Raw genomic sequence first — 15596 nt, forward strand, 5'->3', positions numbered from 1 at the left:
TTTATATGACAACTTTCTCTACCACTTAAGGAAGCTGCTCATGTGGAGGAGTGGGGAATCAAACCAAGTTCTCCAGATTAGAGTCCACTACTCCAAACCACTGCTCTTAACCGCTACACCATGCTGATAAAGAAGAGTTGGTTTTTATATGCCAACTTTCTCTACCACTTAAGGAAGAATCAAACCGGCTTACAATCACCTTCCCTTCCCCACCCTGTGAGGTAGGTGGGGCCGAGAGAACTCTAAGAGAACTGTGACTAGCCCAGGGTCACCCAGCTGGCTTCATGTGGAGGAGTGGGGAAACCAACCTGGTTCACTAGATTACAGCTCATCACTCCAAACCACTGCTCTTAACCACTACTTGTAGCAACTTGTAGAGGGAAGAGACACGTTGGACCAGTCTCAGTTGCTCTACAGCTCCACCACGGGACATGGTTAGAAGATGGCCCTGCAACTACCAGTCCAGTGGGGAGATCACGGGACACAAGATTCAGCAGGGATCCATCTGGAGCTGAAAAAACCTGCTGTTCCCAGCCTAGCACCAGCGCAGCTATACTTAAAAAAAATATAGCAAGCTTGAAAGTAGGTCCCACTTCAAAAAGTCTGAGATCCACTGAGTTGGAGGAAGGCTGGGCTGTGAACGGACTTTGGCGTTGTACAGATCACAAGAAAAGGTACTTCAGAAAGAGGTTTGATGCTAAAAGGAATGGTTAACGTTGGGCGATTTCTGCAGCAAATTTTCATATAATTTTCTCTTGGTACAAACGTTAAGCGTTTGGAATTTTGTTTTTCAATTGGTAAGGACCCCTGAGCCTTTCAAATAGGGCGGGGGATGTTTACAAAAAGCAAACAAAAAGAGGGAACGTAACATGCAAAGCGGCTTCAGTCTCCAGGGTTTGTTGATGTAAGTATTCAGGAATCCTTATCACAGAGTCACGAGATGACCACTTCTATCTGTAATGCAGCAGAGGAACCAGGGTTTCTCAGCTGTACTCCCAAGTGGATTTCCACAGATTATTCACAATGAAACCTAGGGAACTCCGTAACACCTCTGCAAACCAGAACCAACAAGTCAGCTGTTGTCACATTATCATTTTTACCCCGAAGCAAAGAGAAGTGGAATTGGCTGAAATACAGTGGCCACCCTAGTTATTGAAGGAGCCTATCTTGACATCAAAGCACCAGAAATAGAGCCCAGCATGGCGTAGAGGTTAAGAGCGGTGGTTTGGACAGGTGGACTCTGATCTGGAGAACCGAGTTTGATTCCCCACTCCTCCACATGAGTGGCGGAGGCAAATCTGGTGAACTGGCTTTGTTTCCCCGCTCCCCCACATGAAGCCAGCTGGGTGACCTTGGGCTAGTCACAGTTCTCTTAGAGCTCTCTCAGCCTCACCTACCTCACAGGGTGTCTGTTGTGGGGAGGAGAAGGGAAGGAGATTGTAAGCCGGTTTGATTCTACCTTAAGTGGTAGAGAAAGTCGGCATATAAAAACCAACTCCTACTCCTACTCCTTCCTTGTGGAAACGAAGCGAAGCCTGGTCTTGTGTAAGTTGATTTAAATTATCTCTTGAGAAGATCTTCCTTCGTATAGCTGAGGTGTTTCTCAACCAGACCTCTAGCAGCTCCGTTTAAACCATCTTTACTCAAAGTAACTGATTTTAATGGGACTTATTCCAAATAAGTCTTTGTAAGATTGAAGCCACAGTATCACAGGGACATGATCGCTTGCCAAAATGACTTTTGGGGCTAGTTACGCCCAAATGGTTATTTGCATACAGGCGCTCTTTTTGCACTGGAAAACTGGACTTTGGGGGCAGTCATCACCATTTGGGAATAAACACATTTTTGAATCAATCCACATTTGGAAATGATTTAAAAGTTGCAGGGTTTTTTTTAAAATGCAACAACAACCACCAAACTGGTTTCAGTGCTACACCAATCGTGTCCAGGGGCTGCATCTTGAAACAGTTTAGAATTAATTCTACTTCATATCCGTCCAAATCAATTTGGTCAAGATACCAAGCCAGACTTGCCAATTCTGGCACTTGAATCTTGGAAGCTTCATATCTGGGGAGGATGTTAATCTCTCTGGCCATAGTGATACAGCAATAAAAGAATCTTCAGCTATCATGCAGCCGGTCCAGGTTTCTGTAAACCCCATTTCCCAGCTCGTTATAGCATTTCATTAAACAAATCCCTCTTCCCATACTCTCTAGCATATTTCAGAGTTCAAATCACTAGCCTAGTGGTCCCCAATGGGTGCGTTGGTCTCTACAAACGTGCCAGCTAGTTCTCACTTGCTTTTCCCCACATACCATCTGTTCCCCCGAAGCAAAGGCCTAATCCTGGCTTTCCTTCACTTTGTTGAAGTAGGGGGTACTTCTAGGGTTGCTAGCTCCGGGTTGGGAAACACCAGGAGATTTTGGGGATGGAGCCTGAGGAGGGCAGATTTTGGGAGGGGAGGGACTTCAGTGGGGTATAATGCCATAGAGTCCACCTTCCAAAGCGGTCATTTTGTTCAGGCGAACTGTTCTCTGTTGCCTGGAGATGTGTTGTAATAGTGGGAGATCTCCAGCCACCACCTAGAGGTTGGCAACGCTAGGTAATTTAGAAGATCCTGGAAGCATGACATTACCACTGTATCTGCAAGGAGAATCCATTCAGAAACAGCTGCCCACATAGGCTGCCACCATGGAAGGTTTTTGGGGCGGAGCCTAGGGAGGGCGGGGTTTGGGGAGGGGAGGGACTTCAAGGCCATACAGTCCAATTGCCAAAACGGCCATTTTCTCCAGGTGAAATGATCTCTATCGGCTGGAGATCAGTTGTAATAGCAGGATATCTCCAGCTAGTACCTGGAGGTTGGCAACCCAACAATAAGCTGATTATTTTAGTTCTAAAGTACTAAAAGGAAAGCATTTGTATTTAATTAACAGTCAAAGCACATTTGAAAAAAACACCTACGAAGATAACAATGGTAATAGAGTTTATATTGTGGATTCTTACCCTGCAATGTTGGCCATTGAGCTTAAGGCATCATATCCTTGAGCAATGGTGACTCGAGGGACTTGGTCCATTGCCAAGACAGTGGCTTTGCGCTGAGCAAGTTTGTCCAGGAGGTCGGTATTCTGTGCTGGATAGATGAAGCTTACCAGCGTTGCCTTCTCTTTCAGCAAGGCTGCTTCGTGTACTCCCAATGTTTCATTAAAGACCGGAGCTCTGACCTTATTGGAGAAAGCAAACACTACATTGTACTGTGAAGAAGAGGAGGAAGGAGAAGAAGAAGGAGGAGAAGGAGGAGGAGAAGAAGGAGGAGGAGGAGGAGGAGGAGGAGGAGAAGGAGAAGGAGGAGGAGGAGAAGGAGGAGAAGGAGGAGAAGGAGGAGAAGGAGGAGAAGGAGGAGAAGGAGAAGAAGGAGAAGGAGAAGAAGGAGGAGGAGGAGGAAGGAGGAGGAGGAGCTGGTTTTTATATGCCAACTTTCTCTACCTTTAAGGAGAATCAAATCGGCTTACAATTGCCTTCCTTCCTCTCCCCACAACAGACACCTTGTGAGGTAGGTGGGGCTGAGAGCACTCATAGAGAACTGGGACTAGCCCAAGGTCACCCAGCTGGCTTCATGTGTAGGAGTGGGGAATCAAACCCGGTTCTCCAGATTAGAGTCCACCGCTCCTAACCACTAGATCATGCTGGCTCCAATAAGTCTCTTTTTCCCAGTTACTTAAATGCACTCCCTTGTGAAACATCTAGTCTCTGCAGCCTGTGGTTTTAGAGCAAAATATGGGTGAGTACAGAACCAGATATGGTTCTTTAAAAGAGAAAAAAAGATATCTTTTAAATTATATAGGAAAGGTGGAGAAGGTGCTAGAATAACCAGTACGTAAAGGGAAGGGCAAGCATTCTCCTTAAAGCACGACTGTGAGGAATCACTTTGATTACTGCTGAAGGACCACAGCCATAAATAGCACAAGGATGGTGTTGGTTCCAAGCAAAGGTGGATTTTTGGATACTGTAAACAGTATCACCTAAAGATGGTATTTGCTTTCTTCACCAGGCAGAGGAGGAGAAGCAGACCATCCAGTATTGATCAGCAAAACCCCAGAGAAGCAAGCACCACATGGAATACATGAAGCTGTCTTATACTAACAGTGCAGTCCTGAGAAGAATTACTCCCCCTTTACAGAATCATATAGAGTTGGAAGGGACCATACCGGCCACCTAGTCCAACCTTTTGCTCAATGCAGGATCAGCCTAAAGCATCCCAGACAAGTGAAACCATCTAAGCTGCCATTATCTCTCTGATACTTAAACTAGGCTTGCCGGGTCCCTCTTCGCCATCGGCAGGAGGTTTTTGGGGCAGAGCCTAAAGAGGGCGGGGTTTGGGGAGGGACTTCAGTGCCACAGAGTACATTGCCAAAGGGGCCATTTTCTCCAGGTGAACTGCTCTCTATAGGCTGGAGATCAGTTGTAATAGCAGGAGATCTCCAGTTAGTTCCTGGAGGTTGGCAACCCTATACTTAACTGTTCTGCCACAACCTTTTCCCACAGAGGAACCTTGTGCTATTTTCATTCGCAAACATACCTTTAAAACAATATCAGATCCAAACACAGTTTCCAACTCCCCAATTTTGGCTCCAGCCAGTTTGTAGTGCTCATCGGAGAACTTTGACTCTTCACCAGCTCCGTGTTCCACCTGTACATTAAAACCTTGCTTAACTAAAGCTTGGACACCGGCAGGGGAAAGAGCAACTCTCTTCTCATTTTTGTATATTTCCTTGGGAACACCAACAACAAGATCCTTGTAGCGAATTCCTGAAACACATGGGGAAAAAAGACAAAAGGAAGAGTCAAAGTAATAATGCTTATCGTTTATATAGGGTAAAGGTAGTCCCCTGTTCAAGCACCGGGTCATTCCTGACCCATGGGGTGACGTCACATCCTGACGTTTACTAGGCAGACTTTGTTTTATGGTGTGGTTTGCCAGGGCCTTCCCCAGTCATCTTCACTTTATCCCCAGCAAGCTGGGTGCTTATATGACCAACCTTGGAAGGACGGAAGGCTGAGTCAACCTTGAGCCAGCTGCCCGAAATTGACTTCCGTTGGGATCGAACTCAGGTTGTGAGCAGAGCTTAGACTGCAGTACTGCAGCTTGCCACTCTGCGCCACGGGGCTCTTGGTGTATTCACTTAGCAGAACTTAATAAATGCAAAGCATACTATAGTTTCGTGGGCATTCGTTTACTTTGTGATGCCCCCTTTCCCACATATTTTGGAAAAGGCAGTACTGCAGCTTACCACTCTGTGCCATGGGGCTCTTATATAGCATACTGCAAACTTTCAGAGTGCGTCACATAGATCGGTGGTCCTCACCAAGAATCCAGGAAGCCCTACTGGTCACGCCAATAGAAAACCAACTATGGTGGAATTTTGAGTAGCAAGTGAGATTAGATTTAAAACTTGGAACAATTAATTGAGCTGTCTGTTTAAGCTGCAAAACCCTTATGTTTATTTTGCCACATGTACCCCACACCTTTTCCCTAATAGGTTTTTTTTTACTTCTTCCTGGCCTCCCAAACATATAGGGTTGCTGATGAGAATCTGTGATGTTGTTGAGCCTGAAGTATCTTCCCTTTGGGACCTGTTCTGCGTTGTACAACGTGCCTGGAAAAAGAAAGCAGAACTTCTTGCTGCCCAAACACCACATTTTTCAGGCTGTGGTGGCTTCTGATGCTATAATGGTTACCAGTTAAGTAGATAACTGAGAACGTGACTTTCTTTTCTCCAGTGCCATTTAAATTACACCTACCCCTTTTCCATATCAGTTAACTATGCTGGAATTATATATATATATATATATATATACACATACATACACACACACACACACACACACACTTGTTTCTGTGCATTTCTAGTTTTTTGTTTATCATATTATGAAGAAGAATCTTTTCTTAAATAAAGTTTTTTTTGTTAAAAAAAGAAAACCATCTAGTTTAGAATATTGTCGAAGGCTTTCACGGTCAGAGTTCATTGGTTCTTGTAGGTTATCCGGGCTGTATATACCAAGATCACGGTCACAGACCACGGATAACCTACAAGAACCATCTAGTTTAGATTCATCCCCAGTTTCCCTTCTCAATCAGCTTTACCCCAAATTTCTTATACTTGGTGCCAGCTGTCTCTCCTTCCCTATCGATCCTCCCCTCTGTTGTTGCTTCCTCAACTCTGACTCTTGCACTGTCACAAAGTTGTCTAGTAAAACAGTAGCGGCTATTGTGAGTTTTGTTCAGCGAATAATACCTCTGAATTGAGTCTCAGCATGATGGTCTTTGCTCTTTCCCTTAGAGTAAGATTTCATGCCTATGCAAATAGGTTTGAGATTAGGGTGGCCAGGTCCTTCTTCGCCACCAGCGGGAGGTTTTTGGGGCGGAACCTGAGGAGGGCGGGGTTTGGGGAGGGGAGGGGCTTCAATGCCGTAGAGTCCAATAGCCAAAGCGGCCATTTTCTCCAGGGGAACTGATCTCTATCAGCTGGAGATCCGTTGTAATAGCAGGAGATCTCCAGCTAGTACCTGGTTGGCAACCCTATTTGAGATGAAGGCGGGGACTGATACAATTACTGTTGATATCACTAAAGAAAAGGAAAGCAGTAACCATTCTCCTATGAAGCCATGAAAATTCTCAGGTTAAATGTTTTCCAAACCTGGTCTCTTATCTCTCCCTTTCAGATTTCTGACAGTGCTTCTCTTTCAGTCAAGCAAAATAGCTCAGGAGGTGAAATGGGGCAGAGAGTCCATCCCGTGGACAAATGAGACATTATACAATGCTTGAAATGGAAGGAATCCGAGAGAATATGTGGGAAATTAAACATCTTGCTCTGCTCTTCCCAAAATAATAGTATGGCAAAGCATGAGGGAGATGAGCTTTTCACTCCAACCGCTCCTATAGAAGAACTGTTATCCCATACATAATGAAAACCAATTGGCTTTTTTCAAATAAACCCATACTAGTAATAGCCAGAGGAGCCCCGTGGTGCAGAGTGGTAAGCTGCAGTACTGCAGTCCAAGCTCTGCTCACGACCTGAGTTCGATCCTGACGGAAGTCGGTTCTGGTAGCCAGCTCAAGGTCGATTCAGCCTTCCATCCTTCCGAGGTCAGTCAAATGAGTACCTGGCTTGCTGGGGGTAAAGGGAAGACGACTGGGGAAGGCACTGGCCAACTACCCCGTAAACATAGTCTGCCTAGGAAACGTCGGGACGTGACATCACCCATGGGTCAGGAATGACCCGGTGCTTGCAAAGGGGACCTTTACTTTTTACTTAGTAATAGCCAGCTCTATAAACTCTTATGAGTTCGTCTTCACTTGCACCAAAGAATTCCACTCATTGAACTCCACAGGGTTACACACACACACAAAGTGGTGTGTGTGTGTGTTTTGTTAGTGACACAGAGAACCGCCAAGATGAAACATTCTGCCATCAAAAGACTTTACAGCGCTCAGTTCCGCAGCCAGCCCACATGGTCACTCGAACACACTGGCGGATGCCAGAAGAATAACAAATTAAACTTCGGTTTATAAAAAGGGCTTGGCTGGGATGATTCTTACACAAGTTTTTTTTTTTTTTTTGTGCTGTTTACTCTGGGAAAGGTGTGGGGATCGGCCACAGGCAATGACGTGTCGACCACAGCTCCACAGAACTCTTGAGGTGGAAAAACCCCAAGCGAGACAGCAGTGTGAAGAAGAGGGCTTCCCCACCCCTCCCTTGGCTTGAGCTAACTGCAATTATTCATAACTATAGAAAACAGTCATGATACAGACCCAAAGAAATTAATATCCTTTTGTTGAGTTCTTCAGGGAATTTGATCTTACCGGTACAATTTATGACCAGTATTACTCCTTAAACTGGTATTTCTCATGGCCCATTTGCACCTTAGATTGGTGCACAAGAATTGAAGAAGAAGAGATGTTTTTTATATGCCGACTTTCTCTGCCACTTAAGGAAGAATCAAACCGGCTTACAATCGCCTTCCCTTCCCCACAACACCCTGTGGAATAGGTGGGGCTGAGAGAGCTGTGACTAGCCCAAGGTCACCCTGCTGGCTTTGTGTGGAGGAGTGCGGAAACCAGCCCAGTTCACCAGAGTAGCCTCCGCCGCTCATGTGGAGGAGTGGGGAATCAAACCCAGATCAGAGTCCACCGCTCCAAACCACCGCTCTTAACCACTACACCACGCTGGCTCTCCTCAGGTTTTTGGTGCCTCAGGTTTTTGTGAAGCGAGCACTTAAGAAATGTGATGGGTATGTAAGATAAACATGTGTTTGGAAACCCACCCAATGGTTAAAAAATTGGCTTCTTTCCAAATATCACCTATCTACCCAAGCAAAATGTCAATTTCTATTAAATGACTCCGATCCGGAGGTTACTGCAGATGTTGCCAATTTTCTGGTGGATGTGAAAGTTGAAAGTTCAAAAAGCCCAAAGTTTGTAATTTCTACTTTTGGAATTTACTGGCCTATGTTTGTATCTTAATGACTGCATGTTTTATGTACCTTCTGTAACAATTGTAACATTACTTATGCCATTAAAGGTTTTTCATTCATTCATCAGAGAGTCCCTGACAAATGAAAGGTGCAGGAAACTCCTTACGCATTCGCAATTCACATGAGGCTTTTCCATCAAATTGCTGTACTGAAGTCAGCCTACCAAAGGGCCAGGGGAGGCAGCTGCGTAAAAGGCAGCAAAATCTGAGGCATTCTCAGATGCGATGGAGACAGGGCAGAATGACAGACATAAGGCCACAGAAAAGAGCCGCAAAACACAGTCCGCACACCTGTTCACCTCCACCTGGCTTGTGACTAGGGATGCCAGCTGCGGGTTGGGAAACACCTGGGGATTTGGGGGGCGGAGCCTGAGGAGGGCGGGGTTTGGGGAGGGGAAGGACTTCATAGGCCATTTATGCTTGGTAATTAGCAGCACGCGTTCCAGGCTGAAGCGCCCCGCAGCTTTTTTTTTTTTTTTTTAGTTTTTCACACTGAACCACCATCCAGGAAGTGACTGCGCAGCCGGCTCATACCTGCTTCGCATTTCTTAAGAGCCCCTTCAACGCGACCTTTTGTGTTTGCTCTGCCCCCGCCGCGAAGAATCCCCTCAAGGAAGCATGCAAAATTCGCAGCCGCGTGTTAGCTGTGCAAACGGAGGTTGCTGTTGGAAGGAACAAAGGAGCAGGCGTGTGTGTGTGTGGGGTGGAATTTCTCCTTTTGCGTCGGGACCATGAACAAGCATTTTAAAGGTTGCATTTAAAAAAAAAAAAACAGCTTTGAGCGAGCATCAAAATTGACCCTGCATAAATGGCCATAGAGTCCAATTGCCAAAGCAGCCATTTTCTCCAGGTGAACTGATCAGTTGTAATAGCGGGAGACATCCAGCTAGTACCTGGAGGTTGGCAACCCGACTTGTGAAGGACAATCAGATTCTCCTCTTCAGGCACCAAAATGTTTTGGCTGTGCGTTATCACCCTAAACAGTGAAGCCCTCTGCAAAGCTACTCCGGTCTACGCCCATGCAGAGGGTTGCACTGTAAAGCCGTAGAGTCATATATTCCCTTACACTATAATTTCCTCAAGCGACATCCTGTATGCAGAAGCGGTGAAGGATGCCAGTTCAGGGCAGTTTCCGAAGCCCCATGCTGCTCCTTGTCACAATTCAGCCCTCAAATATGTGAGCAGAACAAAGATAAACACAACAGAACACAGAACGGTGGGAAGAAATGTCTCAGTCGCCCCCCACGAAGGGCCTTTACACCCTTTAAATCTTAAGCAGGCCTTCGAACAAACAAAGCGGTCAGCAGCGGTGTCTTGTGGGCTGCTTTTCCTGCCAGCCCAGGCCTTAGAAATGTTCACAGTTGTCAACGTGGCACCACAATTACGCAGTGGGATGGCACACCCCCTTTTTCCCAACAGTTCAATTGAAGATATATCTCCCCCTTCCCCCAAATGGTGCTAGGGTTGCCAGGTCCCTCTTCGCCACCGGTGGGAGATTTTTGGAGCGGATCCTAAGGAGGGCAGGGTTTGGTGAGGAGTGGGACTTCAATGCCATTAGAGTCCAATGGCCAAAGAAGCCGTTTTCTCCAGGTGAACTGATCTCTATCGGCTGGAGATCAGTTGTAATAGCAGGAGATCTCCAGCTAGTACCTGGAGGTTGGCTACCCTAGTAAACATGCAGCACAATGGCTTTAGCGGGTTTGTGTGTGTGTAATTTGGCATCTCTAATTCTGCATAGGATTCCGAGCTGCCAACCACCAGGTATTGCTGGAGATCTACTATTGCTGTGTATCACAAAGGATCTCCAGCCGATAGAGATCAGTTCACCTGGAGAAAATGGCCGCTTTGGAGGGTGGACTCTATTGTATTATGCCCTGTTGAGCATCCCCCCTCCACTACCCACCCCATGCTCCACCTACAAAATCTCCAGGAATTTTCCAAGTCAGACTTGGCAACCCCACTCCCCACAGTAAACCTACAAATGCTTCAGTCAGCAAAGTTCAGCATCCCTGTTCGATCCAATCTCTTTTTTCTAAACTAAACAGTCCCATTTTACACTTTCCTTTTCTAGGAAAGCGGCTGTATCCCCATTTGTAATTTCAGTTGTCCTTATTTGTACATTCCCTAGCTCTAATCTTTTTTCAGATTCCCCCTGTCCCTATCTGCTGTGCATCCCTTCGCAATTGCTGAGAATTTGGATCTTAAATGCTTTAAAAAAAAAAAGTGCCATGTGATATTTTCCCTGCTTTTGTTGTATAATTAGGATGTCAACGTGACATTTGCGGTAATCTCCTCTGACTGTCTGAAATCAGTACGTTTATACATAGAGCTGTCCAATATTTCTCAACTACAAATCCACCAACGCACATTTCCAAACCGGGCTTTTTAAGCAATTAAACTGTTCCAAGTTGACTTCAGCTTTGTTTACTTTATCGCATTGAGCAATCATTTTCTGGAATACACCAAAATAAATCTAAACTACTGTTTTTGTAAGCGCAAACTAAACAATATTTAATATGCCATTGTTTCCCGATGGGTTTCTTTTAAAATACAATTGTATTTAAATTTGTATTTTAATTCCCGATGGGTTTCTTTTAAAATACAATTGTAATTGTAAAGAAAATCGGGAAGGGGAGAAGCAACAGAAATCAGAGTTGCAGATTAAGGCTTAAATGTCATGGGATGCTCAACTGTGACAGTCTTTTCTTCCCCCCAACACGGTGGGGAGCATTTAAATGAAAAGCAGCCTAAGAAGTTGTAATTGGAACCAGGAAGAGCAAATGAGGGCAGGGGCTGCTAACTTTCCCTTTCTAAGCTTAAATCCCTTTCCACCCCCACTTCTTTCCCATCCATGGGGGTGGGGAAAATAGGGGTTCCCTGTATCTTTTCTCCCACAGAGGGGGGGGGGGAATCAGCTGAAGTGTGTGATTTTTGTGCAGAAAAATAGCAGGATGGGAAATATTAAGCATCTCTCGCCTCTCACCATATTTTTTACAAATTGACAGCTTTCCATGGCTATTTCTCTGTCTCTTTTTTTTAATTTTGAAGTATGAGCATTAAGGGGACAAAACCATGCCATGAGCTATATGGACATAAATTGAGCATGGGATTGCTGCGATGCAGGACCGCCTCTCAAAAGCTTCCTGTTAAAATTACGTGCGTGCACTTATAGTCAAGAAAGGATTGCCCTTATGCTAGGAAAACCATTGAGTGGCCACCTATTGTGTCCATGCTAATTGGGGTGCTAAAGATTTTACCAGTTGCATTTCAGCTACTAGATCTTTTTTAATTCAATTTTGAAAGAAAGGGGTGTTTGCCTCATGGCTTTCAGAAAATACAGAGCATAACAATGCTCCCCACTAACTTTGCAATGCCCTCGCCTCGATGGCCTAGATCTCAGAAGCTAAGCAGGGTCGACCCTGGCTCGTATTTGGATGGGAGACCTCCAAGGGACGTTTGCCCGCCGACCCTCAGCTGGTCGACGGGATGAGAGGCAAATGGCTTTGGGGGCAGAGCTTGGGGATCATGCGCGTGCTACTTCTGGTTTACAACCGGAAGTGCGGACCTTCACTCACCTGGGAAGCTGATTTGGTGGCCCAGGTGGTGAGTGGGGCTGGGCTGGCCAGCTGAGCATAGGGGTGGCTGGGCGCGGTGGCAGGAGCATCCTGGGGGCGGCGGGGAAGCCTCTGTGGCACCTGTCTTTCCCAGCGGCGGTGTGTAATGGCGCCCAACACGTGCGGGGGGCTGGGGCAGGGCTCTGCCGCACCTGTACCGTCCTCCTGAACTTCCTTGGTCCCGCCCAAGTTCTGTGCTGCGGCGTGCACGCGCGTGCACGTTTGCCCGCAGACCCTCAGCTGGTCGACGGGCAGAGAGGCAAATGGTCGGGGGTTTGCCCGCCACCACCGGGCACCTGGCAACCCTAGGAAAGGGGTTTCCTAAGGTTCACCTCATGAACTTCACAGCTTTCCCTGCTCTAACAGAAGAGGAAATTTCAAAAGGAAGTGCGTCTCGGATTAGGGGTTTCAGAGACGTCGACTTACTGTCTCCTTCTCTTTTATTTCACAACTGAAGGGCAGTGCTAAAACTGGACTCCGGAGACCTCCTACCACGCGCAAAGGGGTCTCTGCAGCAGAGGATTGATCACATTATTTCATGTTGCTTTCCTTCAGAGTAAACAGACTTATTTTTTTGTGCCACAAACCATAATTTGAAAAATCTGCAGGCACACCCTTGGGTCTGACCTTGAAAGGTAATGGCTTCCAGCACTCGTTCCAAGATATGCGAACCAGCTGCTAATGAGAAACAGAGAATAGCAGCTTTTTTTAAAGGCATTAATCCCCATAGCAGGCTACAGGTGGGAAAGAGGCGCTGGCCCTTACAAAAAAAAGATCCTCTTGCAACAGAATACCAGCTACCTGAATTGGCAGATGGGCAACCGCTGTGCTCTGGTGGCGTGAAAAGCTGTAGTAAAGACAGCGGGGCGGGGTGGGAATGAGCAGAGGGAAAAAATGAATTATATCAGCTGGCAAGAGGCCGGGACCACCCTGTACTCTGCAAGCGCAAAGACGCTCCGCAATCCCGACCGAGAAGAAATTCAGAAAATGGAAGATATTGTTGAAACCATTCATAGGTGGGACTTTTGGCAAAACTTTTCCCCTGACTTGCGCACAAAGGAAATGCCAAGCGGAGGCCAATTTATGCTCCGCCTGACAGTTCCTGATCTCTGTGCCCTCTAACGCAAGCAGGAGATTGGATCTCATGTAATTCACAGGCATTTTGAGTTATTTCTTCCAACCTTGTAACAGCTGGGCAGAATGCGTCGTCCTTCCTGACTTTTGGAAAACTGGAAGACCGGGCTTTCCGTTGAGTCTATCAGATGATTTTCCATCTGATTTGAAGGCGGTCTGTTTCGAGGGGGTTTGTTGTAGGTTTCGAAATTAGTTTTGTGAAACGTTCCGCCCGCTTAATTTCAGCATAGTCACCCGCTGTTCAAGGCACAGGAGCACGTCAGTTAAAAAAAGCTGGCAACTTCAATCCATTTTGAACAGAAAGGATTTTCGGAACACAATTCATACATCAGAATTATGACAGTGGTGATCTTTCCAAAATGAAGATCAATCCACAAATCAAGCGAAAGGAAAGAGCCTTCACTATAGTTAATTGCAAGCACATTCTGTGTCCACAGTATCCATATGCAAGTCTCCTCAGGTAATTTACACAGGAGTCCTGGAAGAACACAAAATTTGGCAGCAGCTGAAAAACTCAGCTGCTAGAGACTTTTGAATTTTTTTTTTTAAGTGTCCAGTCTGGGGTAGTCAGCTCTGAGTTGGGAAATTGCTGGAGATTTTGGGAGTGGAGCCTGGGGAGGGTGGGATTTCGAGAGGGGAGGGACTTCAGCAGGTTATAATGTCATAGTGTACAACTTCCAAAGCCAGCCATTTTCTCCAAGGGAATTGATATTTGTCCTATGAACCCATGAAGCTGCCTTATACTGAATCAGACCTTTGGTCCATCAAAGTCACTATTGTCTACTCAGACCGGCAGCGGTTCTCCAGAGTCTCAGGAAGAAGTCTTTCCCATCACCTGCTTGCCTAGTCCCTTTAACTGGAGATGCCGGGGATTGAACCTGGGACCCTCTGCATGCCAAGCAAAGGCTCTACTGTGGAGCCACAGCCCCTCTCCATGGCTCTCCAGGGTCTCAGGCAGAGGTCTTTCACATCACCAACTTGCCTAGTCCCTTTAATTGGAGGTGCCGGGGACTGAACCTGGGACCTTCTGCATGCCAAGCACCTAGCAACCACCTGGAGGTTGGCAACCCCAGTTATGGCTATGAGGCCCTGTTTCCAAAAGTGCAGGCAAGGCTGCTGAAACTGGCTGAATTTCCAGTAGTTGGCAGGGACTTCAGTGACCTGTGCAGTCTTTCCCCCATGACTAGTGAAACCGTTAGCAATGAATAATAAACAGGGTTTCCAGGTCCTTCTTTGCCACCGGCGGGAGGGTTTTGGGGCAGAGCCTGAGGAGGGTGGAATTTGGAGAGGGGAGGGACTTCAATGCCATAGAGTCCAATGGCCAAAGCAGCCATTTTCTCCAGGTGAACTGATCTCTATCGGCTGGAGAGCCACTGAAACAGCAGATCTCCAGCCAGTACCTGGAGGTTGGCAACCCTAAGTGAGTACATTAACGTTAATCTTCCTTACCACCCACATCTCACCTTTCAGGTTCAACTACCGGTAAGTTTTTTTGGGGGTGGTGGTGAACAAACCAGTTTCTCTCTTCCCATTTTCAGTTTAACTGACTCTCAATTGCTCACAAAATTCTGGGCTGCCTGGAACGTTTTCGTTTCTCATAAGGCCATTTTTTGGGGGGCAGGTGTGCTTCATTTTCCCTCGGATAATTTACTAGTAAAATGAGGGGATTTCCGTTTGAGACGAAAGGGGTCGGGTATGTGTGCCTCGGCACGGAGGTGAAATAGAGCTTTACGTATGTTGTGAGAACTTGAATGAAAGTTACTACGTCGGAATTTCACTCTGTTATCTTCATTTTTTCGCTGCTTCTAGTAAAACTAGTGTTGCTAGCTCTGGGTTGGGAATTATCTGGAGATTTTTTGGGGGGGGGGCAACCCCAATAATAAACAATACAAGTAAAAAAGAAATTATGCCAATTGCAATGTTTGTAGAATCACAGAATCTGGTCTTTTCCTGGTGCCTGGATGAAGTTTTTTTTTTTTTTTTAAACCCTCTCAATAACACACAGTCCCACCTGTAAGAAATAAATACATCAGGCTAGCTGCACACCCTGCCCCGTTCTTGAGGTTCAACAGATGACTAGAGGCCCCCAAAGGTTCCCTGCCTTCTAAAAGAAGAGTTACAGAAAACACCCTTCCCATGAAGCTGGCGCATCAGTTGGCAGCAGAACACACAGAGCGTGGCTTCCCAATAGAACAGTATAAATTTTGCCTTTGATGTTAAGTTTGGCGGCCTCTCTCCTGTACATTTCATTACGCGCCACTCCATCTGAATGAGATTCACAAGCTGATAACCTGTGCAATATCCAGAGTCTGATGAA

General features: G+C 46.2%; 1 protein-coding gene across 1 annotated transcript in view; it reads right to left on the bottom strand.

The window, feature by feature from the left end:
• Window positions 1-15596, bottom strand: part of LOC130492119 (NAD(P) transhydrogenase, mitochondrial-like) — a 65162-nt gene that overhangs the window by 47961 nt on the left and 1605 nt on the right. Inside the window, exons 2-3 of the mRNA XM_056865909.1 lie at window positions 4577-4806; window positions 3004-3221 (exon numbers count right to left, since the gene is read on the bottom strand). Of these exons, the coding sequence (XP_056721887.1) occupies window positions 3004-3221; window positions 4577-4806 (448 nt within the window). The remainder of the gene's footprint in view (window positions 1-3003; window positions 3222-4576; window positions 4807-15596) is intronic.

The sequence above is a fragment of the Euleptes europaea genome, chromosome 20 (genome assembly GCF_029931775.1).
Source record: "Euleptes europaea isolate rEulEur1 chromosome 20, rEulEur1.hap1, whole genome shotgun sequence".
Lineage (NCBI taxonomy): Eukaryota > Metazoa > Chordata > Lepidosauria > Squamata > Sphaerodactylidae > Euleptes > Euleptes europaea.